Here is a 23283-nt window from a genome sequence, read left to right as displayed (position 1 = left end):
CAGGAATGTTTACTAATATGACCCCAAAACTGGGAACTAAATCAATAAAATAATATGCAGGTTTTGCCAAAGGTATTTGCTGATTTAAAGAATTTTAAAAAACTAATCATCATCTACAAGAATGATTCTATTTTGTGCCACACTGTCACAGGATCTATTGTGCCTACAGCCTGGTACATAAAAATTAAGGGACTTATTCCCAAATGAATAGTTCTGATAGTATTAAATATGAAAAGAGAACTTTGTTTTAACCTTGTGGCGATATCCAATAAGTAGCTTCTGCCCAGGAACTTTGAACTTCTGATCCATTTGTGCATTGCCATGGTAAAAGTGTGTGTATCTTCGCTTCAATGCCCTTGTTAAGATCAAACCCATCTTTGTAATGTAGATTCTTAGTAATGATGGTCTGTTTGACAAAAAGATGAGACAAAGTCAAGCTTAGAAACCTCCATGGTATAGTGAGATATATTAATAAGACTAATAAATCATTAATACCCTGGAGAGTTCCCAAAATCTAAGACAGTCCTAGTGACTATCTGATACAATGCCACAGATACATTTCCAGCAGAGCTCACCTCAGTAGGTCATATCATTTGATGAGATCATTTGAATGTTAACATCTAATTCCAAATAAAAACAAAAACTTTTGGAAGGAAAAAAACTTTATGGCAGGAACTTGAGCTATATCCGCTTGGAATCAAATAGATAATTTTCATATTCCATATGCACATTACTTGGTAAATTATGTCACACTTAAAAATATAATATGAAATCTTCAGGAAATACATAAAGTAAAACTCTGGAAGTAACCAGAGAAATCCAGACGAATCATGAGCTTCTGGAGGACAAAAATCATTTATTGTTTATTCATATATTCCTGATACCTAGTAGAGTGTCCAGCACAAACTTGATCAATAAATGCTCGATTTGAATTGTCTCTTGAAACTACCTAGCTGAATTAGAGAGGTAACAGAATGCCATCTACAATAGAAATATTTGAATATACATACTTGTTGAGTATATAAGTAATCAATAATTCAAAACATTTTCATTGAGCTCTTACTACAATATATACAACGAACCACAATCCTGTGACCCTCTGTAGGAAGGGTACAAAGATAAATAAGCGTTGTCTCCTACAGTAGAAAAGGTCACAGTTCAGTAGCATGTATAAGGCCCATATCCAAGAATATAAGCAATTGTAAAATACAGTGAAATGCTCTTCTAGTGAAGTACTCTTCAAGTTCATATTGCTTGAGACCGAGTTTTGTTTTTTTTTTTTTTTTCTTGTTCTTCCAATGGCAATCTTAACACTGGATGAGGTGAAAACAGATATAGCAGGATGCATAGGAGACAGAGGCAGATGTGGAAGCTTTTTATATCCTAATTAGAACTATTGAGATATGGGAATTGGAGTGGACACTAAAGTCAGGAATCACAAAATAACACCTGATGATCACTCTGATGCCTCAAATGCATGCTTTACTTACCGTCCATGTTTCACTACCAATGTTTCGGTATTTTAGTTCATATTCCACTGTGCATTCCTTAAAATTATCCAGAGACATTGGGGGTTGCCATTGCAAATAGAGATAACCTAAATATCCAGGATCCACTATCTCAAAATCCTGAGGAGGGTTAACTGAAATAAATCAATAAAACACTTTTATTTTTTCTGTATTTTATGACAAATGTTGCTGAATCTAGATGGATTCCAAATGTCCACCAATCAATTAACAGATAAACAAAATGTGCTACATGCATACAATCAAATATAATTCAGTCATAAAAAGGCATGAAGTACTGATTCATGCTACAACATGGATGAACCTTGAGAACATTATACTAACTGAAAGAAGCCAGACACAAAAGACCACATATTGACATAGTTCCATTTCTATGAAATTTCAAAATAGACAAATCCATAGAGAGAGAAAGTAGATTTGTGGTTGGTAGGGGCCGGAGGGAGAAGCAATGCAGTGTGACTGCTTAATGGGTTTAGGGGCTGTTCTACGGGTGATGCAACTATTCTGGACTTTGATAGTGGTGATTGTTGCACAACTTTCTGAATATACTGAAAACCAATGTATAGTACATTTTTAAAGAGTTGGTTTTGTGTAAATTATATCTCAGTAAGGCTGTTAAAAAATCTAGACTACTGCTATATAGTTGTTCCTTCTTTGAGAAACCACATATGCAAAATGTGACTTTGCCTCACTAGGTATTAATTTTTAGAGTAGTAAAAAATTCAATGTGGCTTTATCTCTGTGGTCATGTATGCCAGAATTTGGTCTAAGACGGGAACATTTTATTACAAAAATCTGTCTAACAGCAATAACAAATCAATATAATATAAATATATAATAATAGGCTATAAATAATTTTAATTAATTAATAAATCATTAACATTATATTACATAATATAATAAAATAAGATAATTGAATAATTAAATAATTCCATAATTATTTTTAAATTTCACATTAAATTTCTGTACCTTTTAAATTTATCTAATTGTCATAAAAGCTAAGGATAGTAACTAAGGATACTAATTAAGGAACTGTTCCAGTTAGTTTAGTACCGGGCAATGAGGTTTCAGATACTTAACCTGCTAAAAAAGACTATACAAAAAGGTATGGACAGTGTCTTTTAATTTGTCATTTATCACACAAAATGTGTGTCAACATCAGTTACCTTATACAAGAAAGTGACTAGTAAGAACATAGCTTTTCTTCATGGACTTCCTGAAATAGTTTCAATAACAATTCATCTACTAGTTGGTTACACACTTCCATAAGGTAGGTCAAAAAGACAGTTAATTTTCCATTAAAATCCATTTAATTTTACTTTTCCTAATTTAAAAACTATTCCATTAAAATCCATTTACCTTTTATCTCGATGTCTGAAGATGAAGTATAGCCGAATGTTGTGCTTATCAGAAACGTACATAAGCATCTGATAGCCAAGTAGACGAAAGCCATTTCTCCAAGATTTAAAACCTTGATATTGTCCCCCTATGAAAGAAAAATATAACATTTTAACTTTCTCTTACATCAAATAATCAAACTAAACGTGATTAAAAATACTTTTGTGCTTTCTACCAAGATTGGGAAAACTATATCCACCTCAGACCATGGAAATAGAAATAATCAAGTTAGGAACCAATATAATTGGAAAGAAAGGATTCTAGTTTCATCCTACTTACAAGAATAAAAACAAAGCAAAACAAAAACCCTTGTAGCTCCTCACTTCCCCGCCGACAGGCACACTTCTCCTGACCAGGTTATGGTGACTTCAAATAGCCTTCATCCGGAAGACGTTAGACCCACGAGAGTGTTCTTACTGGTTCACAATGGAGTTACGATATCATCCCTCTCCATAGCAACCGTCTCCCCTAGCAACACATAAAACACTGTCAAATACACTTTTCAGAGGGGGAAAAAAAAAAGAAAAAGAAAAAAGTATTTGAAAGTTATTTCGGCCGGGCGTGGTGGCTCATGCCTGTAATCTAGCACTTTCAGAGGCGGAGGCGGGTGGATCACCTGAGGTCAGGAGTTTGAGACCAGCCTGGCCAACATAGTGAAATCCTTTCTCTACTGAAAATACAAAATTAGCGGGGTGTGGTGGCGGGCGCCTGTAATCCCAGCTACTCGGGAGCCTGAAGCAGGAGAATGGATTGAACACGGGAGGCAGAGATTGCAGTGAGCCGAGATCCTACCATTGCACTCCAGCCTGGGCAATGGAGCCAGACTCTGTCTCTAAGTAAATAAAATAAAAAAATAAAATAAAATAATAAAATAAAAGTTAGTTGACCACTGAGAAAGCTCAGAACCTAAACCGAAGACTCAGAGAGTTCAAAATTTTGCTGTTTCCTCATAAATATTTTTTTTAGTTAGAAAAAGTGTTTATTTAGCTTTTTCGCCCCCTACTGGACGATTGATTTTCTTCTTTGCTCCTTTTTTCTTTTAACTACTTTTTAAAATTAAAATGTGTTATTTCCATCTACTCTCATTGTTGTTCCGCTTTTTCCTGTGTTTCCTGTATTAGCAAATGGCATTGCCATCCTTCCAGTTGACCAAACCAGAAACCTGGGAGTCTTCCTCAACTCCTCTCCCATCCAATCTCTCCATTACCACTACCACTTCCTAAGTGGAGGATCTTAGCAGGGATTTCCTTATTCAGTCTTTCTTGCCTCTGATCCATTTTCCACACCATGGTACAGCAAGAGTGACCTTTCTAAAGGGTAAATCTGAACTTTTCATCTCTTACTTAAACTAGAACTGCATTTCATTGCCACAGAATACAATTTAGTCATCTTTCTATTCTTGAGGGATATTGGTTTTATGATCAAAATTTAAAGGATTCATGCCTTCAAATACCTACTCAATTTGAAATACTTTACTTTTAAGGAAAAATTACTACTCCCAGTTCCATACACTTCTCTTCGAATCTATATTCTGGAACCAACAATTTCACAGAAAGTAAAGGATTAAAAGTCACTTACCCGAACTTTCAGGGACTGCCCTTCTTTTCCTGTGCATAGATTAATTCAGTAGGACAGACCCTCTCTTCCACACCCCCTCTTCCTACTACCTGATCCATCTGTAATATTGTAACTTAGATAAGCTTCAATGGCTACTTTATAGAATCTTAGGATCAAATTTTTAGAGCCAGTATGTATATTAGAGACTATGCTAGTCAAATTCTCTTTTATAAATTGGGAAGTAAAACTCAGACTTGCCCCGACCAAGATTACACAGCAAATTAGTAACAAAGCTGGAAGTAGAACAGAGATCATGATTCCCAGTCCTGTGCACTTTCACCCTATTCTGCTGTGTCCCACAGGCTGGACTCAGGATTATGAATGCTTTTCCTCTGGGACCCCAGTGTTTAAGTCTTCCTTTAATGAGCTAACCAAGCTGAATCAACACCATGTTATTTTTAAAATTCTGCGTCTCATAAAATCAGGAAAGAATGTCATTTCTCTCACTGAGGCCCAACAAATCTTTCTCCCCAATTCCTCTCCCTCTACTTGCCAGCCAATGGCTGCCCACTAATGCATCTGTAAGTACTAGGTAGATTTGGCTAACAGAAGGTTACAGATCTTCCACAGAGCTACCGTCATAGATTAAGATGAACACACTGGTTACTACTGGGATCAAGGAAATAGGTCTGACAAAGAGAAAACCTTCCATATTACCTTTAAGGACTAAGGCAATCAGGCTGCCCTTAAAATGCTCTCAGAGAGATTCTAACAAAATTCTCTCTCCCCTATCGATCTGTTCTTTAAAATTTAGTAGCATTGTGTCATGTACAGCATAAATGCTAAGTAAAGAGTTAAAAATCATTTGCTTCTATTCCATTTATAGGCTACTGAAATCTGACTCAGGCTATCAAATAGCATTTCATGGATCAGACCAATCAATATACCTAAGCAAAGGTGGAAAATAAGATAGCTAGCTTCTAGCATCACTTATGGATAAACCCAGAAAAGGAGTTGCTGAATTACACCTAGGGCCCAACCAAGACTTTCTTACCCAAATGAACACAAAGACAATTCTCTCCTTTGCTTCTGGGTCACAGGATTGTCACTATCACAATAAGGGACTTTATACACTATCTGGTTACCAGGAACACCTGAGTTTCTCACAAGGAAGAGGGGGACCTGAAGATGAAGGGAAGATTAGAAAAGCAAATGCAGACATATTAGATTTGAAGAAGTTGTTTTTACATATTTCAGACCCCCAGACCACAGTTCATAACCACTCATCTGGTCTTAGTGCCTCATTTTTAAAAATAAGGAAATAACAGCCAGAGAGGAAGGTCAGTAGGCCAAGTGTATACAACTTATTGGTGGCAGAGCTGGGACTGAAAACCACATCTCCTGAACCCTTTCCACTAACTAGCAAATAAATGTTCTTATCATAATGAATCTATCCTGCACCTATTTTACTAGAAGCCTCTTCCTGACTCCCAACCTTCCTCTACCTACTGTCACCACCCAAACCATCCAGCGCACCACACAGTTTTATCATTATGACATTTCTGACAGAGCAATAATTCAATAAACATTTATTGAGCATCTTTAGAATTTTTTTGCCAGATAACTATCCCAGCTAAATCTTGCAGAAGATACAAAGTGAAAGTGGCAACAGTCATAGTATCTGTCATAATAATAATACCTTCTAGTATTTATTCATCATCTCAGGCACTGCTCTGTGCCATGCAATTATATGCATTATCTCATATAATCCTCACAATCAGACTTGGACATATATACTATTTTTAGTTCTATGTTATTTGTTTAAATTTTCTTTTTATGTTTAATTTAATTTTAATTGATACATAATGATTATACATATTTATGGGGTAGAGTCTAATGTTTTGTTACATGGATAACGTTGTGTAATGATCAAATCACGGTAATTAACATATACATCACCTCAAACATTTATCAGTTCTTGGTGGTAAGAACATTCAGATTCCTTTCTTCTAGCTTTTGAAAAATACAATTCATTGTTGTTAGCTATACTCACCTTACTGTGCAATAGAAAGCAGAATGTATTCCTCTTATCTAACTGTAACATTGTACCCATTCACCAACCTCTCCCCATCCTTGCTCCCTTATTCCCCACCCAGTCTCTGTTAACTTCTATTCTACTCTCTACTCTATGAGATTAACTTTTCGAAGAACAGAAACTAAGACATTCAGAAGTCAAATGGCTTCCCTCAAGTCACACAGGCCATAAATGATGAAACCTGGATTTAAATCTAGACAATCTAGTACCAGAGCCCTTGATGGTAATCACTATACTAGGTAATTTTTCCATGCTGAAGATCAATGTGGAGGGTAGCTTTCTCTTTCTACCCACTCAGTTTTACACAACACTATGGCTGGGATAGTTTCTTACTGAGAATCTCCTTTGGAATGGCAAACCTAAAGTGATTGCCTCTTCTCAATCTCGCTTCCCCACCACTTCAAAGTCATGCAACATAATACTCTCACTTTAAGAGCTGGCTGCAATCTTTGCATTATTGGAGAAATTCCAGGTACTTACCAATCATATGGTTTCTCAAGAAATAGATTAACTTAGGCAGTTATCACAGGTCCTCTTTTGTTCTCCTCTCTACTTTAGAGACATTAATTAGAATCTCTAATACTTTCTTGCCTGTCTGATAATCAAGGATGTAGAAAACATTAGTTAGGTATTCCTGAAACAGTCACAGAGCCAGGACACAGATTCTACAAGTCACAAGATGGGGAGGTTATGGGTGGGGCCAAAAGCCATCTAAAGCAAATTTGGAATTATACCAAGGTGCTATAAAAGCTGGGAGGACCAATTATTCTTTGGATAAAGTAACAGATATATAGTCGAGGAGCTTGTTATAATAAAAGGCACAGCGGTGTAAGTATCAATCTGGATTTCACTCCTGCCTCAACCACTGTTGTAAGAGGTAAATTATATCTCAATTTGTATCTATAAAATGGAGGTAATGATACAAGCCTGGCAGGGGTGTCTTGAAGATTAAATACGATAATGTATGTGAAAGTGCTAGGAGGATAGTAAATTGCTCTATATACTTGAGAGGGGTTTGCTTCTGAGGACATTGCCACTAAGCAACACTTGAAAATAACTTGCCACAACCTACACATTTGCCTTTATTAATTCAGCAAAATAGACTTGTACACAGTAGATAATTAGACACTTATTGTTAATTTCCAATTTATACCACCCTTGTTGATCCAATGTGCTGCCTTTACTGATCTTTGCCATAATAACAGTAATTACTTTCATTTGTTTAGCTTTTTGTAGTTTGTAAAGAATTTGTATTGATTTTTTAACAGGTCTGTAAGTGTATAAGGTTTGTACTGCATATTTACAAACAGTAAAACTGGGGCTTAGAGAAGTAATATGACTAGCACAGGGCCCCACAGCTGATACAATCTATACAGAAAGGATAGGAAAAGGAAGGAAAAGACAGAAAAACATTGCTAGGCTAATATACATAACATGGTTTTTTAGAAATGTTCTTTCTCTATGTTGACGAAGGAAAAAAAAAAAGATTCTTCTAAAGTGTCCAAAATGACCATATGTTTTTTGTTTTATTTTATTGTAAAGGCAGTGACCAATTTGCAAAGACAATTATTTATTAAAAAATGATAAATGGAATTTTGCAATGTCACTAAAATGATTTCTTTAAAACAACACATAAAAACTATAGGCATGTTATTTCTGTTGCCTTTGTGTAAAAAAAATCAATTATAAAATTTGATACTTCCTATTCACATTGTTTAAGCTATCTAAAAATACTGGTCAAAGGTTTTAGAATGGGGCTTGAGGAGAAAGAAAATGGAAAAATAGAGAAATAGACACCGAGGAGAGAAAAATGGAAATGTAGCATGATTGCAAACTTTAATGTCATTTGCAGATGAAATGATAAATTGATATAGTCTTACATGAGAAGGCATTGACTAGGAGATTTGGGCTTTCTCACCAGCTTTGCCAGGTGACCTCAGAAAACAATAATAATAATAACAGGGATTATAGTTTATTTTGCCTTTACTAGGTGTCAAGCTCCGTGTCAGATGCTTATATGGATTAGCTCACTTAAGCCTTACAAACTTTTATGACTACTATTATTATCATCCCAATATTACAAATGAGGCATTTGGGGCTCAGGTTTCTCAAGGTTATACAATTTAAGCAATAAAGGATGCCAATATCTGATTCTAAAAATCACACTCCTTTTAAAATATAATACTCTCTTTCAAGTAATCTCACCCTGTGAAAGGCAATTTTCTCTCACACAAGTTATCCCTAGGCTATAATTCTCAATTCCAATAGTTAATCTGCCATATAGCCATCCGTGGTTTCAGGATGAGACTCAAGAGCACTGGCTTCCTGGATAACTAATCTTATTTCAAGAAGGCCATCCAACATGTATAAATGCCTATTCACAGCTTCTGGAGTATAGTCATGACTCAGCACCATATACAGAATCTCTGGAACCTGCCAGGTTTTGAGGCCTGATAACACACTGAGATTAATACATGGCTCAATGATAGTACAATCAGCCTATGACCTGGTGGTGAATCAAATCTAATTTAGGTAATAGCTGACAAATAACATGTCCTGCAGTGAAGTAGTTTATAAAGAATGCTGAAGATGACTTTGTACTATCAAACACAAAAAGGCTTTGAATCACACAGATGCATCATGTTTGCCAGTAATAAAGTGGTGTCAGTCATGTCTTATACATATACACAAGGAACTTAGGAAGATGCTGAATTATGAAAATTATTGTATGAAATTGAAATACATGTAGGACTTATTTTTAACAAATATCACTTTAACATCCAGCTCTATATAGCATGATTATATTTCCATCCCTGATAAGATTACATACTAACATTATTTGATATTTATAAAATATGTTCAAAAAATCTACAGTTCTTATAAAACCATGGGTAGTCATTCTAGGCCATAACTATTTTCATTTTTATTTATTTATTTATTTATTTTGTAGAGACAGGGATCTCATTATATTGCCTAGGCTGGTCTCGAACTCCTGGGCTCAAGTCATCCTCCTGTCTCGGCCTACCAAAGTGCTGGGATTACAGGCCTGAGCCATAGCGCCAGGCCTCATAATGCTTTTCTAGATGCTTTTCCTGTATGACATCTTGAGTTCATCTGGCTAACAAGTTTCCTGCAACACTGTCAAAGCTAGACAATTCAGTTTTGAGCCACCATAGCAACATCTAGGTTTACAGTGTTAATTCATGAAGCAGTTTACAAATTTCAGAATTTGTCCCCAAGCTGAGATCACAGCTTTATTAGTGTATAATTCTATCCAACAAACCACCAACATGCTTTTTAAAAGCAACTCACTAAAATTTTTTTTTTGCAACCCTCTAAATAAAATCCCCCAGGTCATCAATTAGTAAATATTTCTTAAAACAGGTCAAATAGTTCTTACTAAATATACCTTATATTCTACTCCAATGAAGTCATAACTAGAGAGCAATGCACTGCCTTGAAAGGCACTACTGCTCTGGAACTAGCAAAACAATCTCTTTTGTTCAACACTGCTCTCTGTACTCCCAGATGGTCCCAAATACTTGTTTGCAAACAGGCAGGGAATACCCAAAACATCCATGTCATGTAACACCTTCAAAAGTAAATAATAGGATATACTCTACCCACTCAATACTCAGTAAAAATAGAATACAAAATGTACAATAGCAATTTTTATATTCCTTCCAGGTTATCTACCAGTATGTTATTTATAGACTGTAAACACATGGAAATGTGGTATTATATTACATATAGTACCATTAGTTAGAGAAAAGAATGTTAAAAACAATTAAATATTAATATTTCTATTACATATTAACTATTCAATTATTTCAGGAAGTCTACTACATGCTAGGCACTGTTATAGGTACTGGGGATACAGCAGTGAACAAGACAAAGTAGCTACCCTCATTTCTGGTGTGGGAGACAGACAATAAACATATCAGATAATCACAAGTTGTATAAAGAAAAATAAAGCAGGATAACATGAAAGAATAATGGGTGATTCATTTTAGGTAAGGGTAGTCAGGGAATGACTCTCTGAGAAAGTAGCATCAAGGACTTCAGTGATGTGAGGAAATAAACCAGGTAAAGATACAGGGAAAGAATGTTTCAGGTAGAAGGAAGAGCACATTCAAAAGCCCTGTGGCAGGAATCAGCTTAGTAGTTTCAGGAATAGGAAGACCAGCAGGATAGGGAACAGAAAAAGTTAGATGATCTCACAAATATAGGAGTGGGTAGGCCATGGTGATGAATTTGCCATTTATTTTTAGTAAAATGGGAAGCAACTGGACAGTTGTGAGCAGTGACTTTGATATGGACAGGAGACAGGGAAATACTGGGTAGAAGAGGGCATTTCCCAGGCAAAGGCCCCACCCTCAAGCCTGGAACCCCATGGCCCTAAATGGGAACAGGCATTCCTGTTTTCACGTTCAAAATGCTGCTTTTTGCCCACCATGCACCCTTATCCTGTACACATATAAACTCCAAACCCTAGCCTCCATGAGGGGACAAACAGAAGCATGGAAGAATGGCAGAAAGGCACAGCAGAGAGAAGAGAAGGAGCATCTGAATGCTGAGAGGAGTTCAGCTGGAGACAGTCAAAGAGGAGATCAGCTGCTGAATGGCCAAACTCCAGGGGAAGATGATCCTCCCACCCCACCTTCCAGTTCCACATCCATCCCGCAGAGAGACACCTCTACCACTCAATAAAACCCCTGCATTCATCCTTCAAGTTCGTGTGTGACCTGATTTTTCCTGGATGCTGGACAAGAGCTCAACATACGGAAAGCTGCCACACTGGCCCTCTGCCCTTGCAAAAAGGCAGAGTCCACTGAACTGTTTAACACTTAAGCCATCCACAGATGACAAAGCTAAAAGAGCACACTGTAACACATGCCCACTTGGGCTTCAAGAGTCACAGACACCCACCCCTAGATACTGCTGTGGATCCAGAGTCCAAAGCATTCACCCTGGCTCCTGCACCTGCCCCTCTGCATGCTCCCCCTCCCACAACCCCCTGTTGCCAGAGAGCCACATACCCCTGTCACAGGTTCTGCACAGGGGGCCAGGGAACTCTCCCACCTCAACATGATGTAGATTACATTTTAAAGGGCTATTGTATGCAATGGAAAGGTAGAAACAATGACCTGGGCTAGAGATGATGGTGACTTTGACCAGGTTGATAGCAGTGCTGATAGAATATACTGGTGGATTGAGTGTGCAGTATCAGAAGATGATGGCTTTATTTTGGCATGGCCATCTGGATAATTGTTTATGGGGCCTAGGGATGATGGTCAAGAGTTCAATTTTGGATGTTTAAGTTTGAGCTGACTAACTAACTAATATCCAAGAAGAGATGAGTAGGCAGTTGAATATTCGACTCTGGAGATGGGGGAAAGACCAGAGCTGTAAATATAAATTTGGGAACCATCAGGATATAGACAGCATTTAGAGCCATGTGATTGATTGGAGTCACCTAAGGTAGAGTGTAGATGAGATAAAGACAAGAGGGCCAATGACTGGGACCTTCAATATATAAAAGGCTAAATAGATCTTGCTACCAACAAAGGAGACAAAAGAGAGGCCATATAAGTGAAAGGAAAATCAAGTGGGGAAAACGTTTCAAGGATAAAGTGATAGGTAGACAATATCAAAAGCTGCTGATAAGTGGAGTAAAACGAGGCCTGAGAACGGGCTAATGGTTTAAGCAAAGTGGAAATCATTGCTAATATTGCTAAGGGAATTCAGTCAGTGGCACGTTGGGGGAAGAACCTAGATTAAAATGAGTTCAAGAAAGAATGGAAGGGTAAATTTTGACACAGTGAGTATAGATAACTATTAGGGATAGGAAAAAAACAGCGTTTGTCCTATTCTCACGCAGGCAAAACAACACAGAATTCTTCGTCTCTGGTCACCGAAACGTATGGAGATGTCTCCTTCACCAACAACCAATCACTTCTCCACTAATTCAAGTCAATTCTAAGACTATCTACCAGGAGATAGTATCGGATCCCTCAAGTTAAGAGTTCAATCCCTCAAGACTGCCCCTACTTCAGATGCCAATAGCAATCCCTGGGTTGTGACTTGTGTTTCTGACTTCTGGGTATGGTTAATTTGCTAGGATAGCTCACAACTCAGGGAAACACTTTACTTACTTTTACCCATTTATTATAAATGGTATTACAAAGGATACAAATGAACAGCCAGATGGAAGAGATGCATTAGCAAAACATGAGAGAGAAGGCACAAAGCTTCCATGCCTTCTCCAGGTATCTCCATATGTTTAGCTCTCCAGAAGCTCCCCAAACCCAGTCCTTCTGGGTTTTTATGGAGACTTCATTATTTAGGTATAATTGATTACAACGTTGGTCATTGGTGATCAATTCAACATTCAGCCCCTCTCTCTTCCCTGGATGAGGGCGGTGAGGAGATTGAAGGTGAGGAGATCATGTGGTTGGTTCCCCTGGCAAACAGCCCCCATCCTGAAACTATCCAGGAGCCCCCAGCCAACAGTTATCTCACTAGCATACAAAAAGACATTTACCACTTAAAAGATTCCAGGAGTTTTAGGAGCTATGTGCCTGGAAACTAGCCAAAACCCAAAACTACGTATATCCTATAAATCACGATAACACAGTCCACCTCCCCTTTTTCAAACACAGATTCTTTACATCAAAATGATCATATAAGTCAGAAGATACTGGCACATTCAGTCCCATTCAGTCATTAATACAGTCATGCACTTCCTAATGATGTTTTGGTCAACAAGGAACAACATATACAACAATGGTCCCCTAAGATTATAGGTGAGCTGAAAAATTCTTATCATCTAGTGACACTGCAGCCATTATAATGTCCTAGTGCAATTACTTTATTTTTTGTAAATGTAATGTGGCCTAACTGGACAGTGTTTCTGAAGTCTACAGGAGTGTACAGTAATGTCCTAGGCCTTCACATTCACTCACTTCTCACTCACTGACTCACCCAGAGCAACTTCCAGTCCTGCAACCTCGATTCATGTCAAGTGCCCAGTACAGGGATACCATTTTTAAACTTTTTATACCATAATTTTTACTGTATTTTTTCTATTTTTAGATATATTTAAAACACAAATACTTAGCATTATGTTATAATTACCTAAAGTATTCAGTACAGTCATATGCTGCACAGGTTTATAACCTAGAAGCGATAGGCTACACCATATAGCCTAGGTGTGTAGTAGGCTATACCACGTAGGTTTGTGTAAGTATGCTCTAGGGTGTTCGCACGATGGTGAAATGGCCTAATGACACATTTGTCAGAAATTATCCCCATCATTAAATGACACATGACTCTAATTAGTCCAGTCCATTATCACGTCTATGAAAATGTCTCCCAGGGTGGGGCCACTCAGGTTTGCAGGCTTCCAAACCTCACAATAACTCCTTTGAGAGGTTTGCAATGAAGGAACATAAGGAGCTATGGCTGGGAGGAAATCTCTTTTCTTCCCTCTTTAAAACATGGATGGAGAACATCGCACATGAAGGTTTAATCCTGCTCTTCCTTAGATTCTTGTCACACCTATTTAGCAATGATGCTGTTCTTATTTTATGGATACAGGTCAGAGTACTTTAGGATATACTTATCAAAAGGTACCCATATTAAGGCAGAGCATTTTTTTCTGAGGCATTTAGAAACTACCAAAGTTTAGTTTCACCAACGATTACATTAACAAGTACTTTCCATCTGCTAAAATAGTTTTGCAGCCTGGCAAGGTGGCTCACGCCTGTAATCCCAGCACTTTGGGAGGCCGAGGCAGGCGGATCACGAGGTCAGGAGTTTGAGACCAACCTGGCCAACATGGTGAAACCCCATGCTACTAAAGATATAAAAATATTAGCCGGGTGTGGTGACACGCACCTGTAATCCCAGCTACTCAGGAGGCTGAGGCAGGAGAATCACTTGAACCTGGGAGGCAGAAGTTGCAGTGAGCCAAGATCCTGCCATTGCACTCCAACCTGGGTGACAGGGCAAGACTCCATCTCAAAAAATAAAATTTTGCAAAGCTATCTCCAACTTCTGGCATTTCTAATAGAATATTATTTTTTTTAAAACCTGCCCTTTCTCCAGACTATAGAACATGTCTACTTCCTATGTGCAATCTGAGGTTTCATTTGTTTTCTTCTAAATTTGTTTTCTGCAGCAAAACTCATCAGAAAAAGAAAACTTACTATTGTATATTTTTGTAAGGCAGTTTTAAATTGTGGTTGTTAGTCTTTGGCTTAAATGATTCAAACCAAAGATCTGAATCAAGAGAGTGGCAGAAATTCTGGTTCTAGTCCTAATTTCAAAATGCAGAATAGGAACACATAGACTTTATTGTATTTTGAAAACTTTGCAACTAAGGGATCAAACAATATAGCTGTGCATATTTCCAAAGAGTTTTAGTAAGTGCATATCTCTAGGCAAAATTCTGTTTATTCTGGCTTAGCTAAGCAGGCTATTTGGAATGCAGAACATGGAGGGCAGCTAGTTCATCATTTCAGGCTCTTGCCGTCTGCTTCTTCCTCATGTCCCCCTCTCTCCTGGCCCTCTCCTCTTCTTTTCTTCTTTCTACTTTTCTTTTTTTCTTTTTTCCCTCTTTTCCTCTCTCCTACTGATGTTCCTCTTTTCCATTAGTGGAAATTAATATATTTTTGCATCACTGGCTGTCCTTATTTTTAAAATACTTGGGCATCCTCTCTTCACAGTACATTTTTCATTAGTTTTTTGGCTTCAGAATAATATTTTCCAATATGTCACTTGTAGATTAAATCTGCAACTTTGTAACCTTACTTTTTAAAAGTGCTTATGACTAAAAAAAAATGTCACTGTTCAGTTGCCTGTAGGCAGAGCTTTATTGTTTTGCAGCACACAGATTGCCCCTCATAGAAATGGATTTCCAGCTTTAAGACGACTGGTTCCTTATACTCGTCGGCTTAAAGACTAAATCCACCTCATAATCCTAAGTGGTAGGTCTACTTACTTCTCCCAATTTCTCATTGTTTTGATAACTGCTTTCGAGCCTAGGCTAGACAATGTTTTTTTAGGTTCCTTAGAGTCTATTTTTATAACCTGTGTTTAATTTATACCTTTGCTTGCTATATTGGTGCTGACATGGCCACAGGCATCCATCCAGATCTTTATTTCACAGGCATTTCCTGAGCATTCATTTTGTACTCAACGCTGCAGATATGAAAACAAACAAGACACAGTGTTTCCTCCCCTCAAGTCTATTGACAGGGCAGACCAAAAAAATTAAACATAGTCATAAAGTGTGGGCTTTCTCTCAGACTACTGGTAGAAATGTGAATTGATGCAATCCTTTTTGGAGGTGATGTGGCTGAGATTACTAGCTGTCTCCTAATATTCACTGTCCCCTCCTTCAGTGGTAACGGAACCCCCAAGTTGTAGCTGGGCACGTGGTCACACAAAACAAATACTACAGTTCTGAGTGCCCTTTCAGCTATATGTGACAGGTGATTAAGTTCTGGCCTAAGAGATGTAAATGGAAGTGTTATCTCCAATCTCTTGAGTCAGGCCTTTAAAGAGAATAGACCTTTTCTCCCCTTACCTGTTCTTCCTTTCCTCCAGCCTGCTTGTTAGAATGTGATCTTGGCATTGAGCCACCTTGGATCAAACAAATGAGGGAAACACCCTAGGCATGGCAGAACAAGTTGAGAGTAGCCCAAGGCCCTTGTTGGCCTCATGCAATAAAGCTGCATACTTTTCATGCAGCCCTGGCTGGATTAGCTATCCCCAGACAGTCATGTGAGCGCAACATAAACCACTGTTTTTTTAAAGCAGAACCTGTGATCTAAAACTAATTAGAGGAGTCTTGAAAAATGTGTATCAAAACACTTCAAAAGTTCATATCCTTTTAGGCCAGCCATAGTGGCTCACGCCTGTAATCCCAGCACTTTGGGAGGCCGAGGCGGGCAGATCACTTGAGGTCAGGAGTTTGAGACCAGCCTGGCCAACACAGTGAAATCCTGTCTCTACAAAAACACAAAAATTAGTCAGGCGTGGTGGTGCACGCTTCTAGTCCCAGCTACTTGGGAGGTGAGAGAATTACTTGAACCTGGGAGGCGGAGGCTGCTGTGAGCTGAGAGCACGCCACTGCACTCCAGCCTGGGTAATAGAGCCAGATCTTGTCTAAGAAAAAAAAAAAGTTAATATCCTTTTAACCCCAAATTTCCAGGTAATCAAAGAAGTATGTGCTTCTATAGTGAGATACCTCTTTTCCACATAACCTTTGAGTCTGAAGCTCCTGCAGAATTCTTATGAAGGGCCACATTTAGCTTATATAGCACTTCCTTTAGCTAAAGCCTCTGACCAAGTACCTGGGAAATAAACCACACTCAGCCACCCCACTTGCAAATATTACAACCACAAAATGCTGAAGTAGAAATTTTTCACAGGGACAAAAATACAATATGACAATTTTTCAATGTCCCCCTTTGAGGTTTTCAAAGTCCTGAATGTTGTAAACAGGAAGATATAAGTGGGCCAGGCACTGTGGCTCACGCCTGGGATCCCAGCACTTTGGGGGGCCAAGGAGGGCAATCACTTGAGGTCAGGAGTTCGAGACCAGCCTGGCCAACATGGTGAAACCCTGTCTCTGCAGGCGGGTGCCTGTAATCCCAACTACGCAGGAGGCTGAGGCAGGAAAATTACTTGAATCGGGAAGCGAGGTTGCAGTGAACCAAGGTTGCACCACTGCACTTCAGCCTGGGAGACAGAGCGAGATTCTGTCTCAAGAAAAAAAATAAGCTGTAAGTGCTGGAGGACGCTCTATGGCTTTCTGGTAATTCTGTTGCTATGAACTGCTCACACGTGCCGTAGCACTTCTTCCAGCATCATGAGTTGTTGCCATAATTTTCCGAAGGCTGTTCTGGCAGTGCACTCACACAGTTTTAATCTTTTTTTGTCTCCACGCTTTCTAATGACTGGCAGCTCACTCCACATGCTTTGGTTATTATCAGAATATCCTGAAATTCAAGTTTTTTCTCAATGAATCAGTGCTATTTCTATCAACAGTGTACACTGTTCTTCCTGCAAAAGTGCCAGATAAAGAAGATAGCTGATTCTATAACCAGAGATTAATCACTGCTGGAAGAGCAAAGTCAAGCATGCCAGGGAAAGAGAACTATGTGGAGTATAATCATCCCAAAGAGCATGGCCTTGTCTTCCATTTTAAAGCATCAATGGAGGGTTAGAATGACTAGCACCTCTTACCCTCTAGCCCCCACTTTACTTCTTAGAAGAGGATGGGGTTCTCACTTTAGCCACACATATACTAAAACTGGGATGATACAGATAAGATTAGCATAGCCCTTGGACAAGGATGACAAATAAATTCTTGAAGCATTCCATTAAAAAAAAGAATTTTTAAAAAGTTGGGGCACTCTTAGGGAGGTCCTAAGCCCTCCTTATTTTCTGATACTTACAACCAGAATACAATGAAGTGTATGTACAAATTTTCACATGCAAACACATTCTTGGCTTCCACTATCAATGACCATGGCTTAAATACTGCTTAAATCACTGCTGGGTGCTGATGAAAGAAGTCCCACTACAGATTAGTTCCATGATAATTGCATAACATTTCATGTTAAATAAGCCCACGGTACCACTCAGGAGCCCTATTACTTGTCTCTGTTCAACATCATTCCATTACTGACCATTACAAACCTTTTCCATTCTCTTAAATCATTTCATCCCTTCTCCCCTGATCTCAGCACATGAGCTTGCCTCATGCTTTGGAAAACAAAATTGAAACCATCAGACAGAAATTCCCTCATCTTTCTGATATGATACAAGAATCTTTCCACATTATCTCTTCTTTCCCTCCTGCTCCTCATATCTGTTTTGAATTCTAACCCTGCTCACACTTTCAAAAATGTTACAGTCATTTTTTTCATCTCTCATATATCTTCCACATACATAAGATGTATGTATGGATACACACATCTCAGCTAAATGCATCTCATTCGCTTTTAAACCTGTTCGTTTCTCCCGACCGTAAATATAAAAACAAATTACCTTGCCTACATATTTGTCTGTAGCTATTGCCCCAATACTCCCATCTTCTTCACAGCCAAATTTCCAGAAACTTCCCCTCTCGCTCTTCATCACTCCATTTCCTTCTGGATTCTTCCTTCACCTCACCACCAATCCATAGCTCTACTGAAACAGGTCCCACTAGAAGAACTAATGACCTCCATGTTACTGAATCTAATTAATATTTTAATCCCAATCTTATTTATGTTTCAGCAGCATTCACCTGTTTAGCATCATCCTTCTTGAAACACTTTTCCCTTGGCTTTTCTGACACCCATTTCCCAGTTTTCTTTCTACCTCTCTGGTCACTTTTTCAATTCATTTTCAGGCTTATCCATTACTTATCCTAATCATAAATGTCAGAGTTCTTTGAGGTTTGGCCCAAGGCCTTCACCTCTTTTGATTCTATATTCTCCCTAGGTAATTTTTTCTGCCTCCACAGCTTCCATTATCATCTATATACCAATGACTTCCAAAATATATCTCTGATATACTTTGGATATTGTCCCCTCCTAATCTCATGTTGAAATCTGATCCCCAGTGTTGAAAGTGGGGCCTAGTGAGAGGTCTTTGGGTCATAAAGGCAGACCCTCATGAATGGCTTGGTGCTGTTCCCTTGGTAATGAGTCAGTTCTTGCTCTATTATTAGTTCATGTAGATCTGTTGTTAAAAAGAGCCTGTCACGTTCCTCCCCACTCTCTCTTCTTCCCTCTCTTGCATGTGACACACCTGCTCCCACTTTGCCTTCCACCATGATTGAAAGCTTCTTGAGGTCCTTACCAGAATCTGACGCCAGAACCATGCTTCTTGTACAGCCTGCGGAAACATGAACCAAATAAACTCTTTTATCTATAAACTACCCAGCCTTAGGTTTTCCTTTATAGCAACACAAAACAGACTGAGACAATCTCCCATGTGAACTATTCTTCTGAGCTCCAGGGATGTATATCTAATTGCTTTCTAAATATCTTCACGTGGAAGTCTCAAGCATACATCAAATGCAAAATGTCAAATGCCAGAATCATGATCTCCCACTTGAAAACAAGTGTTCTTGCAGTATCCATTCAACAGTAGAAGCCAGAGAGTTACCCTAGACATCTACACACCACCATAGTCAATCCATAGTCAAGTCCTGTCCATTTCTCAAATATCACTCATCAGTCACCAAAGGATTTTTCTCAACAATATTTTTAAACTATATAATTAACAAACTTATCAAAGAAAAGCATGGAGAAGAAAGTATATCTTCCTTGGAACAGTACTAAATTTCTCCTTAGTCAGATTATCTTAAAGTATCTAGAAAATCCTTCAATACATGATTTCAAATTACTGATGGATGATATCATTCAGTTATCTCTGCTTCAGAGAACATGAAATCCATGAAGATTACAAATACCCAAAACATTAACACAACCTTTTTTTTTTTTTGAGAAGGGTCTCATTCTGTCACCGAGGCTGGAGTGCAGTGGCACAATCTTGGCTCACTGCAACATCCATCTCCCGAGTTCAAGCGATTCTCCTACTTCAACCTCCCGAGTAGTTGGGATTGCAGACACCTGTCACCATGCCTGGCTAGTTTTTGTATTTTTAGTAGACACAGAGTTTCACCATGTTGGCCACGCTAGTCTCAAACTCCTGACCTCAGGTGATCTGCCAGCACCTCCCAAAGTGCTGGGATTACAGGTGTGAGCCACCATGCTCAGCCAACACAGCTGATCATCTTCCTTTTCTTTATTTCCTTTATCAAATGCTAGGATGACTTCCCAAGCCAGAAACCTAGAAGTCATCTTAGATTCCTTTCTCTCATTTATCCTCAACCACCATTTCATGCACATACACAATATCCTAAAGATTCAATTCTCTAAGCATCTTTGCAGTCCATCTGTATCACTCCTTCTTCACTGCCACGACAGATTCTAGCCATTACCATCTCTTGACTAATCAACAGCAATAACCTCCCCATGCATTTTCCATCTTACAATAAGTCGGGTTCTGGTCATTCTCACACTGTAGCTAGCACGACCTTCTAAAAACTCAAATATGTTCAAACTTTTTCATTGGTTTCCCACTGCTCTGCAGAACAATTTATAATAACTCACAATTCAATGTGCTTCTGGTGTGACAGTGTTTTTCTAAGCACTTCACTGTATTAATTCACTTAGTCCTTACTATGGTATTATGAAGTAGGTACTGATGTTATCACATTTTACTAATATAGAAACTGTAACACAGAGAAGCTACATGATTCCCTTGGGGTCTCATAGCTATCAAGTGATGGAGCCAAAATTCAAAGCCCGGCAATGCCATTTCAGAGTTTGTGCCTTTAACCTCTATATTGTGTTGTCTTATAAAACAACATACAAAATATTTAGCATGGCAAGCAATACTTTTCCACTTTTAGACTCATCTTCTACTTATAGGTCTTGAAAAGTCGGGTCTTATTTTATCTCTAAGCCTTTTCCCACTGATATCAATACTGCTTTACCTAGTCTAGTCATTTAGATTTAGCTCAGGTACTACTTCATTCTATAAGCTTTCTCTATTCTCTCCCCCTGATTGGATTGCGAGTCTCCTCTGTACTCTCTACTAAAATATAAGTGAATAAAATTCTGCAATATTTTAAAAGGCACTCACCATTTAGTGAAGAGGACAGTCTTCTAACCAGACAAGTATGTGGCTACGTTATTTTGAGACGATCATTTGTGTTTTGCCCTGTTTTTTCTATTTTTCATCCCATTTCTAGAAGATAAATGGGCCATTTTATTGTTTCTTACCCATGGAAATTCCTCCTCCCCTGTTGCCACTTGTCTACACTTGCCTTCCTGGCTTTAATTTTCCCAAAACCCAGACTCATGGGAGAGATTATTCTCTCTAATATCAGTGAGGATCTCAAGACAACAGATGAAATTCCTTTTAGAGCCCTGAGAGATGGAAAAGGGACACAGACTTTAGACAAAAAGAAGTCAGGAGTCTGATAGGAGTTGGTGGTGGCAGGGAAAATAGGGAACAGCTCAACATTTGATGGCAGCAGCCTAAAACAGGGGCAAAAGCTCAGAAAAGTTTCAATGAGTATGCCGAGCCTGAAATACAGGGGACCCAAACTCAGCAGTGATCCAGTTCCCCAAGCCCCCAAGCATAGCATAGGAGCAGCAGCAGCAAACATGAAAGGACCATTCCAGGTGGAGACAAAATGGGGTATCAGAGAGTACATCAGGGAGTTGACAGAAGATTAATGATCAATAGCTAAAAGGGCCTCCCCAGTACGGATGGTCTCCAACTTACAATGGTTCAATTTACAATTTTTTGACTTTACGATGGTGCAAAACCATCACAATTTTGATATACGTTGAATTTTTATTGTTTCCCAGGCTAGTGATATGCAGTTACATGAAATAGTCGACACTTTATTGTAAAATAGACTTTCCGTTAGATGATTTTGCAAAACTGTAGGCTAATGTAAGGGTTCTGAGCACGTTTATGGGAGGCTAGGCTAAACTATGATGTTGGTAGGTTAGGTGTATTAAATGCATTTTCAATTTATATTTTCAACTTACAATGGGTTTATTATAACCTCATCATAAGTTGAGGAGTATCTGTGTTTTGGTGTAGCCTAAGGCCTCAAAATATTTGTATAACTCAGCAGGAGGCTTGAGTATTGACTAAAATTGTGTGTCTTACTTTCCTGGCAGAATGTTGAATACAGGAGAGCTTATAAGAACATTTTAAAACGTGAAATTTCTTGCATATCCATTTGTGGACTAGATTCTTACTAACGTCACTTATAATAAAATGTAGTAAGTTCCAGGAAAGAGGCAAGCATTTAGAAGCACAGAGGACAGGTACTCAATCTGGTCTTGGGAATGGTGGTCAGGTAATTAAATAAATGCAGGGAGTTGATAAAGTTTAATGAATTCAGGGATCTACAAATAGTTTGTTTTTGGCTGCAGTATAAGATGTACATAGGCATGCCTTTTGAGCCACATTAAAAGACTTTGGACTTAATCCTGAGGGCTATCAGATAGTACTGAAGGATTTCTGAACCTGAGGGATATATCCAATAGACAGCTCATTTTAACACATGTAAACTGCAGGAATACGGCTTTTGCCACCCTTGAAAGAACAGATCTGAGGGGGACAAGAAAGGAGACAGAAACAACAAGTTAGGAGACTTTTAAATAGTTCAGGATAGAGATAATGAAGACCCATACTACGAAAACAATAATGCTCTAAAAAAGATGGAACACATAACGTATATTAAAGAGGTAAAATGGACAGGCTTTAGTGATCAGTTGAAAACAGAGAATAAAACTGGAGAGATTGTAGAGATATTTGGACCACTGAATTTGCAGGTAGCATTTGCAATAGAGTAGTTCACAAATGAGACTACAGAGTGACCAGAAAAGAAGGAGGAAGGAAAGGAGAAAGTGGTATCACAGAAACTAATGAAGCAGAAGATTTCAAAGAGAGAGTATTAAAAAGCAAAGTGCCTCACATGTCAAAAAATTCGGGTACTTGAGAAAGTAGGACAAGAATTGAAATGTGTCTGTTGCATTTGGAAATAAGAAATAATTAGTCTTTTTTTTTTTTTTTGAGATGGAGTCTCGCTCTGTCGCCTGGGCTGGAGTG

General features: G+C 38.4%; 1 protein-coding gene and 1 non-coding gene across 2 annotated transcripts in view; one reads left to right on the top strand and one right to left on the bottom strand.

The window, feature by feature from the left end:
• IL13RA2 (interleukin 13 receptor subunit alpha 2) overlaps positions 1 to 23283 on the bottom strand; it is a 38120-nt gene that overhangs the window by 10355 nt on the left and 4482 nt on the right. Inside the window, exons 2-5 of the mRNA XM_021932555.2 lie at positions 3204 to 3392; positions 2886 to 3012; positions 1491 to 1642; positions 253 to 406 (exon numbers count right to left, since the gene is read on the bottom strand). Of these exons, the coding sequence (XP_021788247.2) occupies positions 253 to 406; positions 1491 to 1642; positions 2886 to 2979 (400 nt within the window). The 5' untranslated portion in view covers positions 2980 to 3012; positions 3204 to 3392. The remainder of the gene's footprint in view (positions 1 to 252; positions 407 to 1490; positions 1643 to 2885; positions 3013 to 3203; positions 3393 to 23283) is intronic.
• Positions 17868 to 17976, top strand: LOC116272213. Its single transcript, XR_004180938.1, has one exon. It is a non-coding gene; the product is annotated as a U6 spliceosomal RNA (small nuclear RNA).

Source organism: Papio anubis, chromosome X, assembly GCF_008728515.1.
Source record: "Papio anubis isolate 15944 chromosome X, Panubis1.0, whole genome shotgun sequence".
NCBI lineage: Eukaryota > Metazoa > Chordata > Mammalia > Primates > Cercopithecidae > Papio > Papio anubis.
Note: the sequence above shows the minus strand (reverse complement) of the source record. Positions and strands in the feature narration are given on the sequence as shown.